General features: G+C 31.4%; 1 protein-coding gene across 1 annotated transcript in view; it reads right to left on the bottom strand.

Moving 5' to 3' along the window:
- sowah (ankyrin repeat domain family member sosondowah) overlaps positions 1-18418 on the bottom strand; it is a 207636-nt gene that overhangs the window by 163991 nt on the left and 25227 nt on the right. The window contains exons 3-4 of the mRNA XM_077445534.1: positions 10861-10896; positions 8677-8782 (exon numbers count right to left, since the gene is read on the bottom strand). Of these exons, the coding sequence (XP_077301660.1) occupies positions 8677-8782; positions 10861-10896 (142 nt within the window). The remainder of the gene's footprint in view (positions 1-8676; positions 8783-10860; positions 10897-18418) is intronic.

Below are 18418 nucleotides of genomic sequence, written 5' to 3' on the forward strand. Positions count from 1 at the left end.
AAAAAGCACTTAAAACCTGGCAATATTGAAATTTCCGAAACCACCTAGAATAACGCTGGCGCAGCATCTTTTAAGATATATTTATTATACTTATATATGTATTTATGTAATTTTAAGCATACGAAATATTACAAAAACAATATTCTTTGATATTTCCAACACATTTTCATTTATGTTTAAAATTGACGTATACAACACTAATAAATAACAAACCCTAATCATAAAGCCTAACCTTACTATAAAATTGATGCATTTTATTAAAATAAAGCGATGACATCACTTAATGATACACTTCGCTACCAAAGTTTTACGACATCGTAAATTCAAGTTTACGAAATAAAAATATAATAATAATTAATTGCCATTCTTAAGCATCCGTCTTTTTTACTGTGAACCCGAAAAAAAAGGGCAATAATAATATCCTTCCGACAAGGATAATGGCCGTGGGTCCACATCACGCCCACTGAATTCGTTCTGACACAAACGCACACACTGGCATACCTGCATTTATTAGGATATCGATCAAACTAAATTCGAGGATAATTATTGAAAACGTCAATTTAACCCACCCTGCGTTCACACGTCGACAGTGAGGACGGGCCGATAAAAATCACAGGACCGCAACAACGCGTTGAGAAAAAAAAGGGAAAATACACATTACAAAAAAAATAATAATAAAAGAATGGGAGTCGACCGCCTAAATGGAAGATCGATGATGTCAATCATCATCACCATAAATTTTCGTATATTATAAGCACAAAAACAAAACGAGACGAGTGGGTACAATATTGTAGTGAGGTAGGGTGGAATAGCGAACGCGTAGTTAATATCCATTAACGGCGATTTGTTGCGATAAAAAGAAAACAAATCTCGACGCTTCCGTTCATTAAAATGATGCATGGTCGTTAACGTGTTGCGCTGACCAAAAACAATATATTAATTAGGGCGCGAACAACGGGGAAAGGTCCTAAAGCGGTCGAGACGAAGAAGACGTTTCGTGTTGGCCGGCCTTATCATGAGAAAATGATTAATTTTTTTCCGGCTCCTTTGTTTACAAATAGCCCTCCCAAAACGTAACATACCTACAGACCGTGTAAAAAAGTTTGAGTGCCTATGGTAATAATTAGCGCGTGGAATCCGCGTTGGGATTTCGCAATACTTACTAACGGTTTTAAATTTCTCACGATTATTATGTATTGAAAAATTTAGAATATGATTCTATGTGCAAGCAATATACATTTTGAGCTTTAGTTAAATATTAAAAGGTGAAAGGTTTAAATTCAAAGATGCATATGCACATTTCACATAAATAATTTAATGGTAATTTAATTAATGGTTAAAATAATACAAAATCTATAGTAGATCGGGCGCTTAATACACCCTACTCACAAAATCATTTTCCTATAGATGGCGATAGAACGATTAACGAATCCATTACAACGTACTTTAGTGTGTGGATATATGTATATACATATAAGAAAAATAAAAAAGAGGACACCTACATATAATGGGAGCTATCACTTCCGGTAAACTTAAAAAATTACGTCTTTTTTTTCGATGAGCATTTCAGTAACAGATACTAAGTTTCAGTGTGATAGGATGAACGGTGTTAAATTAGCTCCAAAATACATAGATACACATATACTAATATAAACACGCACATTTCTTATAAACCATGAAAACGTGATCAGTGATCGATTCCGTTTTCGAATCATTCAAAATCTCGAGTTCGAATTTTCGAATGATCATAAAACTTCATCTATTATTATTACGTACATTGATAAATTAAAAATATTGATTGAAAAATAAACGATGTATCATCGGAAATAAATAATTCACAATAATATCCCGCTATATATGTAATTTCCATTTCACCTTACTGTTGTAAAAAAGTTCTTAACAGTAATGGAAACGATCACATCATTTTAAATTTAAATAATAAACCGTAGGATACGATTCTTAATACTTTTAATCTGAAACTAAATTTGACATTGATAAAAAATTCAAATTTCAAAACAACATAATGGTTATTTTTTATGATCAATTCACGAACACCGAATTTGCACCGTTTTTGACATTTTTATGAAATAAACAATTTTACAGATTGGATGTCACATACCAGTTTTTCTTGCTAGGAAACTTTTTCCTAATATTGAGTTCAATTCTTCAATTTTTCATATTTACCTCGTAAACATGAAGGGCGGGCGTAGAAATGATAAAAAATTAAAATTTTAGACTGTTTGGATAATTGTATATGTAAGTCTTTAAGGATTGCTTGGGTGCTCAGGCGCGCGCCCGGAAAGGACGATGAGATAATATTTGTTTGTTTATCTACGAGCACATAAAGCGGAGAGGTTGTAAAGGAGCACAAACAAAAAAGGAGCGAGAGGATATGAGAGGGCCGCGGGCCGGCTCGCCCACGGACGAGGGCCCCGGCCGCAAAAGGTCCACCGCGACAACACATCCTGGGGCCCTCTCACCAAATTAATTGCTCAATCAAACAATCAATTCAAGACCCGACAACGGCCTAAGTGGACGAGACAAGCCCGCCGAAAACGTATAAAAATCACCGACCCCCAAAAATCGAACAAATCGACGTGAACCCGTGACATACGACATTCGTTTATTTCATTCTAATTATTCGGTTGATTGTCTCAGGCGCGAGGACTTGAATGGGTCGTGAATTTGCACTTTTCGAAAGTAATTCGATGTGTGGTCCTATCTTAAGCTCGTCCCTTGCTTTACGAAGTCTTCTTTTAACGAAATTTAAAATAAATTTATTTTACGGGAAATATCGATTTACGGTAAGTATTGAAAAAAGGGGATTGATAATTTCATCGAAAATAATTAAAAAGAAAAAGATAAAAAAAAGCTTCACATTGATATATTTTCTTTGTTTCTATGCAACTCCATGTGACAAGTTCTGATATAGTGTATTCTTCATTATTCACTATACATAGTACATAAATACTGCAATTCATAGAACCCAATACGTACATTTCATAAACAATTTATATGAAAAAATCTGAATCAAAATTTCTATTTACGTACTTTTCAGGAAAGGAAAGAGGGATGTAGCCCATCCGAATAGAAATGAAGAAATCGTACAATAATTGGATTGAATAAAATATGTATGACGTCATTGATTATGAAATAAGCAACTCAAGTAAGCGGAAAAATCAAATTTACTAATTCTTCGGAATACATATGAGCCGTTATATTTGAAAGTCCACTTTTTTCATGTCGATAAATATCTCGCAAAACATTAATTATAATGATTTGCGTTTAAAAATATTTAAAAAAAAGTGGTGGCCAGTAATATGTACATACATATATTCTGCTTTTCCAAGCTTCTGGACATATCGAATTAAAAGAAATGACAGCAATCTGTGAATTAAGTCAAACAGAAATAGTATTTTTGGAACTGAAAATTGGTCTTCCGCCACTTTCAAATATAACGGCTCGTATGCAGTAAAATTTAAAGAAAATTGGCTCAGTGTAAGCGTGCCGAAAATTGATTGAAGGAATGCTGGTCCTCATCGTCAAGTTAAATAATAACATGTAGTAATAATATTACAAAATATGGATATATATCTACATCCTTCAGGTATAAACACAGATTACGTAAACACAATTAAATCGTCGACTTCGAAGAATCTTCAGTTAAAATAATATGTATGTATAAAATGTATTGTGAAAATTGTAAATGGGTGTATGAGCAATTTTTCTACTAGCCTCTTCTTACTTTCACTTATTTATACTAACATTAAAATAAGAAAAATAAATAGATTCTAGCAAGAAAAATAATGTGTAATAGTTGAAAATGATCACGGTAGCTACAAGAAAATACCTATAATGTATTGTGAGTATAATTTATGAACAATAAAAAATATTTAAAAAAAATGTAATCGTAATAAAAAATATATCTCGTCTGTTTGTATGGGCAAAATATATTTTGTTTTTATTTTAAATAAATTTATCCGACTATTTCTTTATTTGAAGTGTGGGAAAAAAAGACTAACGTAACATTTTAGTGAAAGCTACTACGTATTGAGTAACAACAAAACGCCGTGAACGATCGCGATCGGTTCGAATTAAATTAAATAAAAAGTGGGGAAATTGCCGGTGGGAAGGCAGTCGGAAAATTGCCCAGAGAAAATGTTTCCCAATTGGACGCGGTGGAATATTAAGTTGGTTCCGAAACATTCACGTGTCCAGGGTCTTGCGGTGGCGCCGACCTGACCGAGGGTCAGACAGACCCCAATTAGACAGGGGCGCGCCACTGGCGGCCGCGGTCCACCCCGTGACCCCCGCCATTTTCCACCCACCCCCACCTCCATCCATGGACCATGATTTACGGCCGGACCGACACTTCCTGTCTTGGTGTTCAGAGGCCCTAAAACAAAACGCCAGCGGCTCGAATGGGATCTAACCTTTTATGAAAGCAATAAAACCCCGGGACTGTAGCGGCCACGAACGCGTTAAGCGAAACCGGCAGGTATGCTATGAAATAAAAATAAAATAAATCTATAGTATAATACGCCAAAGGTCAACAACCGGTCGATCATCATCGTAAGATCATTCTAGATAATCGGACAATATTTGTATCTTATCACTTAACTAACCATAAACAGTTAATCAGTATTTAAAAAAAAATATATGGACATTTAAGACAACACCACCAATGGCCATCTGGAATCAAATCCTCGACAGTTATTCTTTTTTTAGAAAATGCGAATAAAAATTTTCTATTTTCTATTTTCATTTCAAATGACTTTCAAATCAAATAATTAATATCTGGGTTACATTTCTAAATTATAATAGATACATGTGCAATAAACAATAGCTAGTGATAGAAATCGACATTTGAAACCGTAGAAAGAATTTTTGATCGATAATCATTTTTGAATTTCAAATGAAGATTACATACATATGCAAACCTACAACTTATTGCAAAGTGGATGAAGGCCTTGAACTTAAACTTTGTATCATAAATCACTTTGAATAAAGTGATAATAATAATTAGTGATAGAATAATATATTTTTATGTACATACATATTAAATTTGATTTTAATCTTAACTAAGGTAGAAAATCAGACTCTTAACAATTTCCAACGCCTCCTCCTGCCCTACTCGTTTAATATTACTTACACATGATAGATTAAACCAAGGTTTTAATGAGTTTAAAATAAAATTGGACAATAAGTGATTCCTTTAAAATATCTATTCCTTAAATGTTTAAGCTTAGCTTTAGATTAAATCAAAATACACAAAAAAAAATAAAATTATCTTGTTAAGACGATGAGATGGTAAAACACCTAAATATTAGTCATACAATACATATTTTCGAATTCTAATCAAAAGCTTTTGTACAAATATCATTTAAATTGAATTTATTTGAATAAATTATTTAAATTCATCAATAATTATTTACTGTAAGTATAATACATATGTATGTAAGCTGCAATACGTTTATTCCAGGATGATTTTGATGATTTCAAACGTATAATGAAGTAGAACATCCATACACATTGTAATATTATATATTTACATTGTCACGTAACAATAAATATGCAAAATTGCACGGTTAATAATTAATATTTATATTGATTAATGCGTTACTGTGTAGAAGTACACATTCAAAAACATGTGTTTTGGTCCGTCGCTATCGAATGATCCGGCAACGAAACACCTTTTATTCTAATTAGTTCAAATAGCGTTATGCTAGAGCGACGTTCTAAAATACGAATTTAACACACATATGTATATGCACATATAGGTATAATCCCTTTCCGAGCACAAACGTAAATATGTAATAATAATAAAAAAAGTTATTACGTACAAAGAGGACCGATTATTACTACCGACGTTTAATGATAAATACGAAATCTAACAACAGTGATACCGAGGTACAATTTATCACGCCGGAGAATGATGAACAACACTAATTAAAGTACACGTGTATCTGACTAACGGACCACACCTGTTTTTTCACGAATCCCCCGACACCGCCGAATCCTATAATTATAGAACAGATGGGCCCTTAATGGCCGTATAAGTTTTCGTACACACTGCCTGCCTCTCGAGAGCACCGAATCGGCTTTCTTTAAGCGGTGGCATTTAGCCGACCGCCGAAGGGTTAATTCGGACAATTTGAGGCCGAAATCGATGATTATGAAAGGCCGCTATAAAGTGTTGACTACCTCACCCCGTCCCTATCCCTCGCGGTGAAAATAAAAGTTATTTATCACGTTCGATAGTCGAGTGAATTATACTCTATGAAATTCTTATACGGAAGTTACTATTAATAGATACATACATATGTAAATACGTATTAACGACGGGTAGACCTTCTTTATTAGAGAAAAAATCATTCAATATCAACAAAAAAATACAGTGCCTACAAAAAAATAGTCGCAAGATTCATAAAAAGTGGAAAAAAAACACATGTTAACTTTACAAGTATGAAATGTACTCCGTTCCACTGACTTGAAATATCTCGAGACTCGTTTCCTCGACCTCGGTGTATCTCGTCGTTGAATGTGTATGTGTTACAGTTGTGTATCTTCCAGTTGTAATATATTTTGACTAGTTGAAATATATTCCATCTAACCTGGTACCAACTACAGTTATAGTTGAAGTGTATTTTCAGTTGTAATATATATTGACTAGTTTGGAATATATTCCGTTTAACTCGCGTAAGTTGATTCATATGGCGAATTACATTCCGACTGATCAAAATATATTACAACTTAAAAATACAGTTCAACTCTAAGTTGGTACCAGGTTAGGTTTTCATGAAAACGTCAATCGACTAGTAAATTGAGTCACATTTTTGTTTTGAAAACATTCTTGGAGTTATCGTAGTACGGTACTTATTACTTTTATTCGTAATAACTAGCAAATATCAACGCATTATTGAATTCGTAAAAACATCAGAGCTGTCATAACTCAACTGTTATAGTGTACTCAGCTGTTATATTGTACAATGTACTGGAGCACATTGTTAAAGGTGCATTTGCGCTTGTATATATATGTAGATATAATTTAATAGTTGAATTGTATTCGAATATTAATGACCAAAAACGACTTCGGTTCTACACAAAAAAAGAAAGAAATAGTAAAAAATTCACGGAATTGACACTGACTTATTCATTAATCAAAAATAAATAAATAAATATATCGTCACAACAAAAATGTTATTAAAAATTACCTTAACTATACCAATGTACTAACACAGCGAATTTGGTAGAGATTTCGAATAATATATCGCATTGTGTTTCGTAAAATTAACTTTGAAGGCATTGAAACGCATATCAACACATCAGTTGTGTGAAACGAACGTCATTCTTATTTAGTGCCTAATAGAAATATTTAATATATATTTTAGAATATTATTATAAATGTATAGCGACAGCAAAAAATACGCATTCATAAAAAAAGTACAAGCTTGATCGACGAACGAAAGTCACATTGTGTACACATATAATATTTCGAACATCATAATTAATGCACTTTTGAATGACAGCTCTACAATAAGCTTTCAATCAACATAAATGTTCTTGTACAAAATAGCGAAAAGTCGAATGGAATATCATAACAATTTGCTTACATACGTTTTCGTTTCACCGTTTCTTCGTGTTCACCAAAGCGCACATCCTCCGGACAGATGTGCTAATTTGCGAGTGTTAGCCTCATTAACGAACCAATAAATTATTATCATCCGACTGATCTCGATCATTCGTCAATATCATTTTTTTTACATCGCAACCAAAGTTTAAAACATTTAAGTTTAAAATAATTTATCGCCGATAAGGAGTAAAAAAAATCAAAACTTGCCAAAAGTTTTGACTATTTAGTTATAGACCTCAATGGATTATTGATTGGATAAAACCAAATTAATAAAAAGTTTTTAAAAATACTTACAATCTATTCCTGGTTTGAAAATTAAAGAAAAATATTCTAAATTGGATGGCTAAGCGTGACAGGCATACATAATAATGAAAAAAGCAGATTATTTTATATATGTAATATTAAAGACTAAACAAAATATTATAACATTTAAATTATCTTCAATAGAAAGCACAAACTATTTAGGCCTATTTCATACCCTTTCGACTATCAAATCACAATTTTTTTTTATGTGTTCGCTTTTTCGTAATTTCTAATGTGCGGTTTCAACCGAATAGATAGCGAAATGAAAGGTTAAAAATTAAAAACTGTAAGTTTTAAGAAAACATTACTAAGAATCGGTAACTTACGGTTATAAAATATGTACGGTTCGGTGATTATTCCGCACACGTCACTAAAATCTCATCACAGAACATCTGATGCCCGAAAATTCTATCCACCGAGTGTTACGCATGCAAACTATCATACTGACGACAACTCGAGTGCCAGATATTCAGTATTCGCGATTTTCGTGATCGCAATGTGCGAAATAATCCGTTTACCAAAATGTACATACTCTTACTATTAAATCGTAAAAGAATATGTAAGTTCTATTGTCATTAACAATCTTGAATTCAAATTCAGTATCTATAGAAATAACGATAAAAACATCAATAATAGGTACCTATTTATATTTTTTTCAAGATGAATCTTGAAAATGAATATAAACCTTTTTACACAGAATATGTATGTACATATGTACATAGTTGAAAGAAAAAAGTGACATACCTTTAACGATAACAATTTCGGATTTTCAGTAGCCATCTTCGAAAGTATCGGATATTTACATTGCGAAGCTGTCGTTATCCAAATGTGGCCCTGCGAGTCCAACTGAAAAAAAAACCAAACACACACACACACATGTGAAAATAATATAATCAAACGGCATTACCCAACCGAGCGGGTATTGAAGTGTAGTTAATTGAATGTTTGCTTCATTGATTGGATCAGCGCTTAAGTTGAATTATGTATCATAATAGAACGAGACGAAAAAAAAATACACAAGCGTAATGCATAGTAGAATGAACGGCGATTCCATTTCCCAGAAGCAAAACGCAATCTGAAATATCATCGAAATGCACAAGTGTAATAATAACGAATCGAATTATTAAAAAGTATTTTTTCGAGCCGGTTGACAGGGTTATAATTGTAGTTCAAACAAGAAAATATATATTTCCTCCGCGCCGATACGATCTTTAATCATGTAAATTGGTAAATTTAGTCCGGCCCACTTATTTGCATAATTAAAAATATATATATTCTATACATATGTAATGTAAAAGGCACGATGTAAGTAAATAGGAGTGAAGAATAGACGTATAACGCGCGTATCACCGTCGGCTGTATGATATATTGCTCACGCGATAAAATTTACTGCTTTTTATTTGTAATATAAAATAATTTAAGAGTGGCGATGGTGAAAAACTGCCACTTGTGTTTTGAAACACACGGAAAAAGATCTATAATGAATTCAAAACGTGTCTAAAAATGACCGTAATGTACCTATATTATATATTTGCCAAATTATCAAATAAATTACGTTATGCTTAATTAATTTTCAAAATTAAATAGGCTATAATTGAATAGTATAAGCTATACGTTACAAAACCCTATTAGATAAATTTTGTTTTTAAAACACACAGAAAATATATTTTTTTCAAAAACAATTCAAATTGAGATGTTTTTATATTTTAATTTTTCTTTTACTTTTCATTATGATACTTGGAATTAAAATAAATTTAGATTTCTAGTGTCTCATATGGTATAATCACTTAAATACATAAGCATACATATGTATGTATGTTAAATGTATTAAAATCCGATATCTCATGTACCTATGTAGCTTATATTATAAATTTTATATTGACTTTATAACTTCAATAAAAATAATGTTATTATTCTGTTATTTTATTAAAAAATAAATAAATAAGAATCCCGACATGTCTATATTTCCAAAAGGATTGTAAATCGCCGATTGAGATCCGTTGAATTAGACGAGTCCATACAATTTAATATGAAGTGCGTAATAAATAAAGATTAGCTTAAATTGTAATTTAACTTAAGTTGTAATTTTAATATGTATATTTTATAATTTAACAGTAAAATTAAATATTGGTTGTGATGATGTTTTGAAAACCATTACAAAACTGATACTTCCAATTAAAATTGCGAATTACTTAATTAAATTAAATTGAATGAAGTCACAGAACAATTTGGAGCAAACATTCAACAACTATGTAGTTATCACGTTGACAGAACTAAGCAAGATATAAATTTTGCAATTTCCAGATTGCGTCCACGTTTTGAAATGGAAATACAACTTACAATAATATAAATAAATAAAATAAGAGCAAACGGGGCCACCGTTTAGATTTTAGCTGTCTACAAAGCGGCACAGAGTTTCGCAATCGGAATGGAAAGTGTTAATAGAGAGATCAATCAAACAAATGTAATTTTAAACATTTAAAATTATAAAACAAAACAACAAAATATATGCGCACTAATAAAACTGACTTCAAATTACCGAATAAATAAAATCGCCTATAAAAAAAGATTTTCTATATTAGATTATACATACATACGCATTACTGAAGAAAATATGAATGGGCCGCATTATGAAATGACGCATAAACATGTCTTCCTCATTATCGATGAAAACAGTCGTATCCCCCCCCCACCTCCTCGATTATTGTGGCATTTATTGCGGGAAGTGTTTCTTTAGTGCGCATTCATTGATTACAAAGAAGAAAAACGCTGAGGACTTTATTAACACATTCGTGGCGGGGAGGCCAAGCGTGGCGCCCCCGGTGAGACCCTAACGGCCGCATAAAAATCTCTCGTAAAATCCGAGACTGCCAGATTATTATAAGCAATAAATGGGTTATAATCGAAATAAAGTGTAAACTCACCAACGTTACGGAAGTCTTGTCGTCGTCGTCGCCCCCCTGTTGACAAAACAAACACACATTAGGCAACAAGAATACACACAGTCATACATAACATTTAATATAAAAATAAAATAATGCACGTTACACTTGTTAAACCAATTATCGAAACGGCTTTGGGTCGCCACTGAGACCCGAATAAAAACTAATTTAATTTCCACGTATAAAAAATGGAACACTGAGCAAATAAATCTTAAATAATAATGATAATAAAAAAACCAGCCGGACGCTGAGGGGTATAGAATGGAAATTGAAAAGCGCAAGCTCATTCAAGTGATGGATCAAGAGTGCAAAAAATTTATATGAATAAAAAAACAGTAGGTATACAAACGTAACGACTTTTAGTAGGACAATGAAAGTGTTTTTAATCATTTGGTGTGAACTAAATGTACAGACCAATGTTTTTTTATATATTAACTTATCTTCTTAGGAAAATTTAGTTTTATTAAATACAAAATTGATAACAAAAAATAAGTATTAGAAGATAAACCATTTAAAAAAATTTCCGCATATAGGTGAGAAAAAGAAAAATTTAAACATTAAAAATGCATATAATATGCTTTTATATATATATATATATATATATATATATATATATATATATATATATATATATATATATATATATATATATATATATATATATATATATATATATATATATATATATATATGTGTATGTATGTTACATTCGAAGTATACATATTTTAAGTTGTACTATATTCCAACTAGCGTCTTACGTCATTCATATTCGAATACAATTCAACTAATAAATTATATCTCTACAAACTCAAATAAACTTTCAACAATGTGCGCCAATTGTAATAAAACAGTTAAGTTTAGACAGGTCTGATGTTTTTACGAATGCTTTAAGATTAAATAATGCGTTAATGTTTGCTAGTTATTATGAATTATGTTATATAGTTATCGTATTACGATAACCTCGATAAAAGAATGTATTCAAAACAAAAATGTGACTTTTCAGCTCAATTTACTAGTCGTGTGACGTTTTCACGAAAGCCTAACCTCTCCATCTAACCTGATTGCAACAACTCATAGTTGAAATGTATTTTAAGTTGTAATATTTTTTGACCAGTTGGGATGTAATGTCTCCATATTAAACAAATTACGCCAGTTAGACAGAATATATTTCAACTAGTCAATATATTACAACTGAAAATATATTTCAACCATAACTGTAGTTGGTACCAGGTTAGATGAATATATTCCAAATAGTCGAAATATATTACAACTAGAAGATACACTTCAACTGTAACTTATAAACAAATAAATACGTTATGAAAATGGACACGAAGAAAGCAGGACACTTTTTGCTATGAAAAGTGTTTCGCAAATATGTACATATGAATACAAATATGAATCTCGAAGAAATACATATACTAATTAAGGGGCAATTTTTAAAAATGATCTTATTAATAAAGCAATTTGCCTCGATATAAAAGTGGAGCTAGTAGTTTTTGATTCACTTCAATATATAACTTCCATACGAATTTATAAGGTATTTATACCTATAATATGCAAAAATTTGCTTGATTCGCAATGTGATTTTCTTTTTTTAAAATCACTTTAAAAGAAACCAAAGTTTCCTGAAATTGCGCGTGTTTCAAAAAGTCATCTAAATATTCGATCAATTTCACCGAAAAAAATCACGTTTTTTATTTACTGGGACGGATACTAATAAATCTTTACTAAGTTTGATCAAAAATATGACATTGATTTTTGTTGGTATACTAAAAAAAAAGGAAATCACCCGTGTTTTCGCTTTTAAAAAATCATTTCATAGTAGAATAAATTACGAACCAATTGTCTAAATATAATTAGTACAATTAATCACCGTTTGTCCACCAAATCGAACATACTGATTGTTTAATTTATTTACAAATCATTTTTCTAACTAAACTTATAATCAACTGCTAACTTAGCTAATATTTACATATCAAAAGTATTTAAAATTAATGAGCAATTAAATGCAGACCGTTTAAGAACGACGATACGAAGTAGAATCAAATCGATATGAAGTAATCAATGCTTTGTAAATGTTAAAATTTACCTCTTTTTTAATATGATGATTGAATAATATAAATGCAATAACATGATATAAGTAATTAAAATAAAAAAAGGTATTTCAATAAATAAAATTTGTATGCGACTAAGATGCATATACGATTTCTTGAAAATCCTTATGCACACTTTTACACAAGTGCAATTTTCTCTTACAATTTTGTATTATATTTTTTGTTTGTTATGTAGTAACATAAAAATTTCAGTGGTCGCATTACACATTGCAGAAAATGCAGAAATTCTATGGGCTTGCAAAAAAATATTGAGGAATTGTACTCGGTGAGTTTATGGGGTTCGGCATTCAATCCGACTTCATTTTCCCGTCGTTTTCCCTCGGCCAAAGAAAAAAAAATAGCTTGGAAGAGAGGAAAAAAACAGTTTCTCGGTGTCTTGTGCGCGCACCGCAGCACCGGTCGTTATCGAAGGAAATCGACAAGGCTGAAAAAAACCGGTCGGATTTTATGGGACAGATCCGTTCACCGGCCGGTTTTATTGAGGAGACAATAAAAATCAATTTGGACGTGGCGCTAGCGGCGCGATCGACCCCGCCATTGTGGGCCCTTTTTATTCAGTTTTTTTTATTTTTTTTACTTTTTAGTTAACAATTTTTTTTTGTTTTGGTCAGTCCTACAGATAAATTAAACAATAAACATTAACCCTTCACGACCGGAAAGCGCGGAGATAGCGATGAGATGCGCGCGCGCACGTTCATACACATTATATACACTTACATATAGTATAAGTATGTACATATACATATAGGATACAAGTATGTATACGAACGATCCGAGAGTCGTTTCCGAACCTACCCAACGTGATCCATCACATCCGGTACACACATGTGATGATCAAAAACCCACAATTTATATTATTTTTATTTTGACCATTCGCTTATGCGACGATAAGAAAGGAACACTAATAAAATAAATTCGGAACATGCTTTGCTGTTAAACACTTCAATAGGTGCAGCAAAACTAAATGTAGTTTTAAAATTTGAAACCTAAATTTTTTTGGAAATTCGCGTAGGTTTTTTTAATTATATGATTATATATATATATATATATATATATATATATATATATATATATATATATATATATATATATATATATATATATATATATATATATATATATATATATATATATATAACCGCTATTTCGTCAACTTTACTAGTAATACCATAATTGACATTGACGTTGTTATTTTTTTTAGGTAAACGTAGTGTCAGTCTAAGTGGATTTAGTAGTAGCAATGGGATGAGCTACAATGAATTACTTTTTGAGATGGACCCCTATTTCATTGAAGTCTGACATTCACTTTCAACTATTTCCAGCTTACGTGTGTAGGTGTACATACAGGTATGCTGTTGGTGAGGGGGTTATGTCATTGTATGCCAAAAAATATGAAACCCATTGACCTGAAGCTATGACTCGTCCTGTTCTTAAAAAGATTTGTTGGCAGACAGGTCTGCCGATAAATTCAAAGACAGTCAAGAGACCAAATCTTTCGATTTCGTTCCTGAAAAACTTCTGTCGAACTACATAATTCAATTTTCAGATCACGTTATTTTATTTTATTAATTAAAAAATCAACAGACAGGATGTACATAGATATGTATAAAAAAACAAATAGTAAATAGATAATATATGTAACATCCGAGTCCAATAACAGATTTTTACAAAAATTAAAAAGATAAATATAAAGTTATGTAATCTATATATGTAAAAAAAATCATCCGACCTGACTGTTCCTATGACACGTACTGTGTGACATAATACGTGTTGTATAAACAAAATAATCATATCTATTGGCATGCAAATTGATCTTAGGTGAAAAATAACTAGGCCAAAAAAATTGCTAGACAAGTCTGCCGATTTGTCACCGGACAAATATCTACGTCGTCAGGCTACATAGCATTGTAAAATCAAAATATATAGTTTTTAAGTCGTTTTCAATTGAGAATAATCTGATCAAATACCTTAATACTAAGCAATTGATTAATGAAACTAAATTCACATTGTTCATTTAATCCTACATACATTTGGAGTGAATAATGAAAAACTCGGTCCGCTCTAGAGTATGGTCGATCGTTTGCTATCAGGTTTAAAATATGAGATCGATTGCTAGCAAGTAATTATTTATGTATGTCGTTACGAGTTAGGCAGTTCGATCATAGGTAATTATTTATGTATTTATTATTTTATTATGTTATTTATGTTAGGCATAATTACTTGTGATCGAAATGCTTAACTAGTAACTACATAAATAATTACTTGCTAAATAAACAGCATTGATTAAATAAAAAGTTACAATATTGTTTTCTTGGAAGGGCTATTTTTTATAGTGAATGCATTGATAAAATGAAATTTATAATCCAAAATAGTCAAAGAATGTATTCTGATGTACCGTTAAAGTGTATATGTGGCCACAAACCTCAAATACTATTCGACATAATGTGTGACACATTTTGGAATCTAAAGTCTGACAGATGAAACGTCAAAAAAGTTTGATCGAATTTATTATGCAAAAAAAAATTGCAATGAGTATATGCATAGTGAAGTCGAGTGTGTGTGGATATCGTCATAATTCCGAGGTGAGCACAGGTAAACGAGAGAGCCAAAGGAATACTAACTGGTGTGCATGAGATATAGAAGAATGTCAGAGACGTCAAGTCCACCGCGGGGGGTTCCACAGACCAATGTTAGAGAGTTGGAGTCGACAAAATAACAAAAAAAGGCGAAATAAAAAACCAAAACAAACAGATAAGTAATGCCTTTTAAAATCATTGAGGCATTATTATTTATATGATAAATTCGACTGTTAATAATGTTATTAAGGCACTGTCTCTCGCCGTGTGACGCAACCATAAAAGTGTGGACGAGGCGCCCGGCTGGCAATGGGTTAACGAGCGCGGCAATTAAATGTCTTTTCGGACATAAATTCAATGCACGTGTGTGATTCGAAAAAGGTGCACTATGGAGGAGAATAAATTACGCCATTGATAAGAGAGGTGCAGCAGAGGCATCCGTAAATTCAATAAGCAGCACACTCGTTAACCCTTTCGGCGCGGGCAATTTGTAAAGTTAACCCGCAATAATTGCGACGGGGTGCTGGCGAACCACATGAGGTCCGCACTTACGACAATTCGAAATTGGCTGTTTAACTGTACGTCCGACATCAGATGATGAGAACGGACAAACGTAAATACTAGTCGATGATTCGGTGTTTTGTGAGACGTTAGTTCGTTCAGGGCTGCCACTCGCACGTGAATAATAAACATAATAAAAAGAATCGGCACACGTTCCGGTCGTTGGTTTGCCGCTATCGCTCTACAGGGGTAATTAAAAGGTTAAATTAAAATTGGTAAATCGTTTCAAAAGACGGACGCCAGGACTTGTCGAACGTTAATGCGATGAGTAATGCGTGTTCTTCAAAAATACATCAAACGCAATAAGCGCAAACCGCTAATTAATTGCAAACAATGTTCGTTAACGGTGAACGCGTCTTGATGTTTTTTTTTTTTAATTTTATCTTCGTTATTATTTTGCTTTAATGGCGTTTTATTTAATTAAAAGTTTGATTTCGCCGGATTTTTCCGATGAAAATAACGATCTGTGAATGTTCGACAGCAAATTCATAAATATATGCGGCCGTTCAAGGTTGTGAAATCGACAAACAAAAGTGAAATAGTAGCGGATAACTTATATGACTTTTTACGACTTTCTTTTTTTTTATTGAATTTAAAGTGATATTTTATATGACTGCTTTTACTACCATTTTCCTGGCAAAAATTTTAAAAGGTCCCTTATTGTTTTAACAAACAAAAAAAATAATTATTAATTAGAGAGATATTAATTCTATGTCGGAATCCTAAAATAATTGTGCTTTTCCATGTGCTAATATGTAGTTCATTATTATTTGACTTCGTTATCATTTACACAATTTATATTGTAAGTAATATACAATATCCATTTTCATTTTTTCTCCTATTCTATTTTTTCAATATTTCCATTATTTTTATACTTTAGTTTAGTTATGTAATGTGCTATTTAATCATATTATAGCTTTCATTCTTTTCCTTTTCATTTGTTTATTTTGTATTTACCTTTTTCATTTGTTTTTTATATTTGTAAATTTCAATTTCTTCTTATATTCTATCTTATAACCTTTTCCAAATATTTTAATACTATAGTTTAATTATGCAATGTACTACATATTTTGTCATGCCTTTATTCTTTACTTTTTAATTTGTTTTCCTTATATTTATCTTTTTCATTTTTGTAAAAATCTATTATTGGACTCGGATGTTACATATATTATTTATTTACTTTTTGTTTTTTTTATACCTATCTCTGTACATCCTGTCTGTTGATTTTTCAATTAATAAAATAAAAATAAAATAAAATAAAATAACTATAAGTCGGTCTCCGTGACGAGACAGAATGTTAAATGACAGAAAACGCAAATATCGGAAGGCAAAGATCGAAAATCGAAAGATCCTAAGTCGAAAGATCAAAAAAAAATGGTGCATGGTAAACGGTACATACTCACTTAATTTGCGCGAGCAGGATACAACAGGAACAAGAGAAACAGGCTTTTCCTCCCGTATTAATGTGCGCGCGCAGAATACGGGAGGAAAAGCATGCATGAAAAGCATGGTCAAGACTTGAATATTTGTGAGTTTTTGACTCCAAGTCCATCGTTTTCAATTCGTCTGATTTCATTGTTGAATAGGTTCCTCATCAAATTGGCAATACCATTCTACCTAATATGTCATCACTATTTGAACATGATTTCAAATTTATAATCTATAAATTTATATATTTACAAGTTTCACTCCATAGGTGTTGCTCAAGGCATCATGGGAAAAATTTTTTTTTAAATTTTAATATGTAAATGTAGATGATAAATCCATGATTAAGCTAAATCGAGTTTTTAAAAGAATTTTTCTTGTTTTCATATTATACAACACAGTTTGCAAGAGTATGGTTCAACTTTAAATTAAAATCACGTATCAATTCCTTTTCTAAACCACCCAATGAAGTTTACAACAGACAAAAATCTAGTCCAAAATCAAAGCTAAAGGAAATTTTAAGACAGGTACCAAGATTAAATTGAGGAGAAATATTATTTATATATTCAGTCCTCTTTATATACATTTTTATGTACATAGAACCTGAAAATCTAGGTGACTGAACTAATCACTCTTTAGACGCGATGTATTAAAGATATATTAATATCGATTATTATTCAAAAATATAAGTGTTTTGCCTATCAAAGGTGTATATTAAAAATTATATTGGTTATTAATAATAATTAAATGTATAGGAAAAAAATACGTACACATTAAATTTACATATAATAATGACCAATAATTAACATGTTATTGGGTACATTTATGGTGAAATACACCCCACTTACTTGTGTGAATCGTGAC

The sequence above is a fragment of the Arctopsyche grandis genome, chromosome 2 (assembly GCF_051622035.1).
Source record: "Arctopsyche grandis isolate Sample6627 chromosome 2, ASM5162203v2, whole genome shotgun sequence".
Taxonomy (NCBI): domain Eukaryota; kingdom Metazoa; phylum Arthropoda; class Insecta; order Trichoptera; family Hydropsychidae; genus Arctopsyche; species Arctopsyche grandis.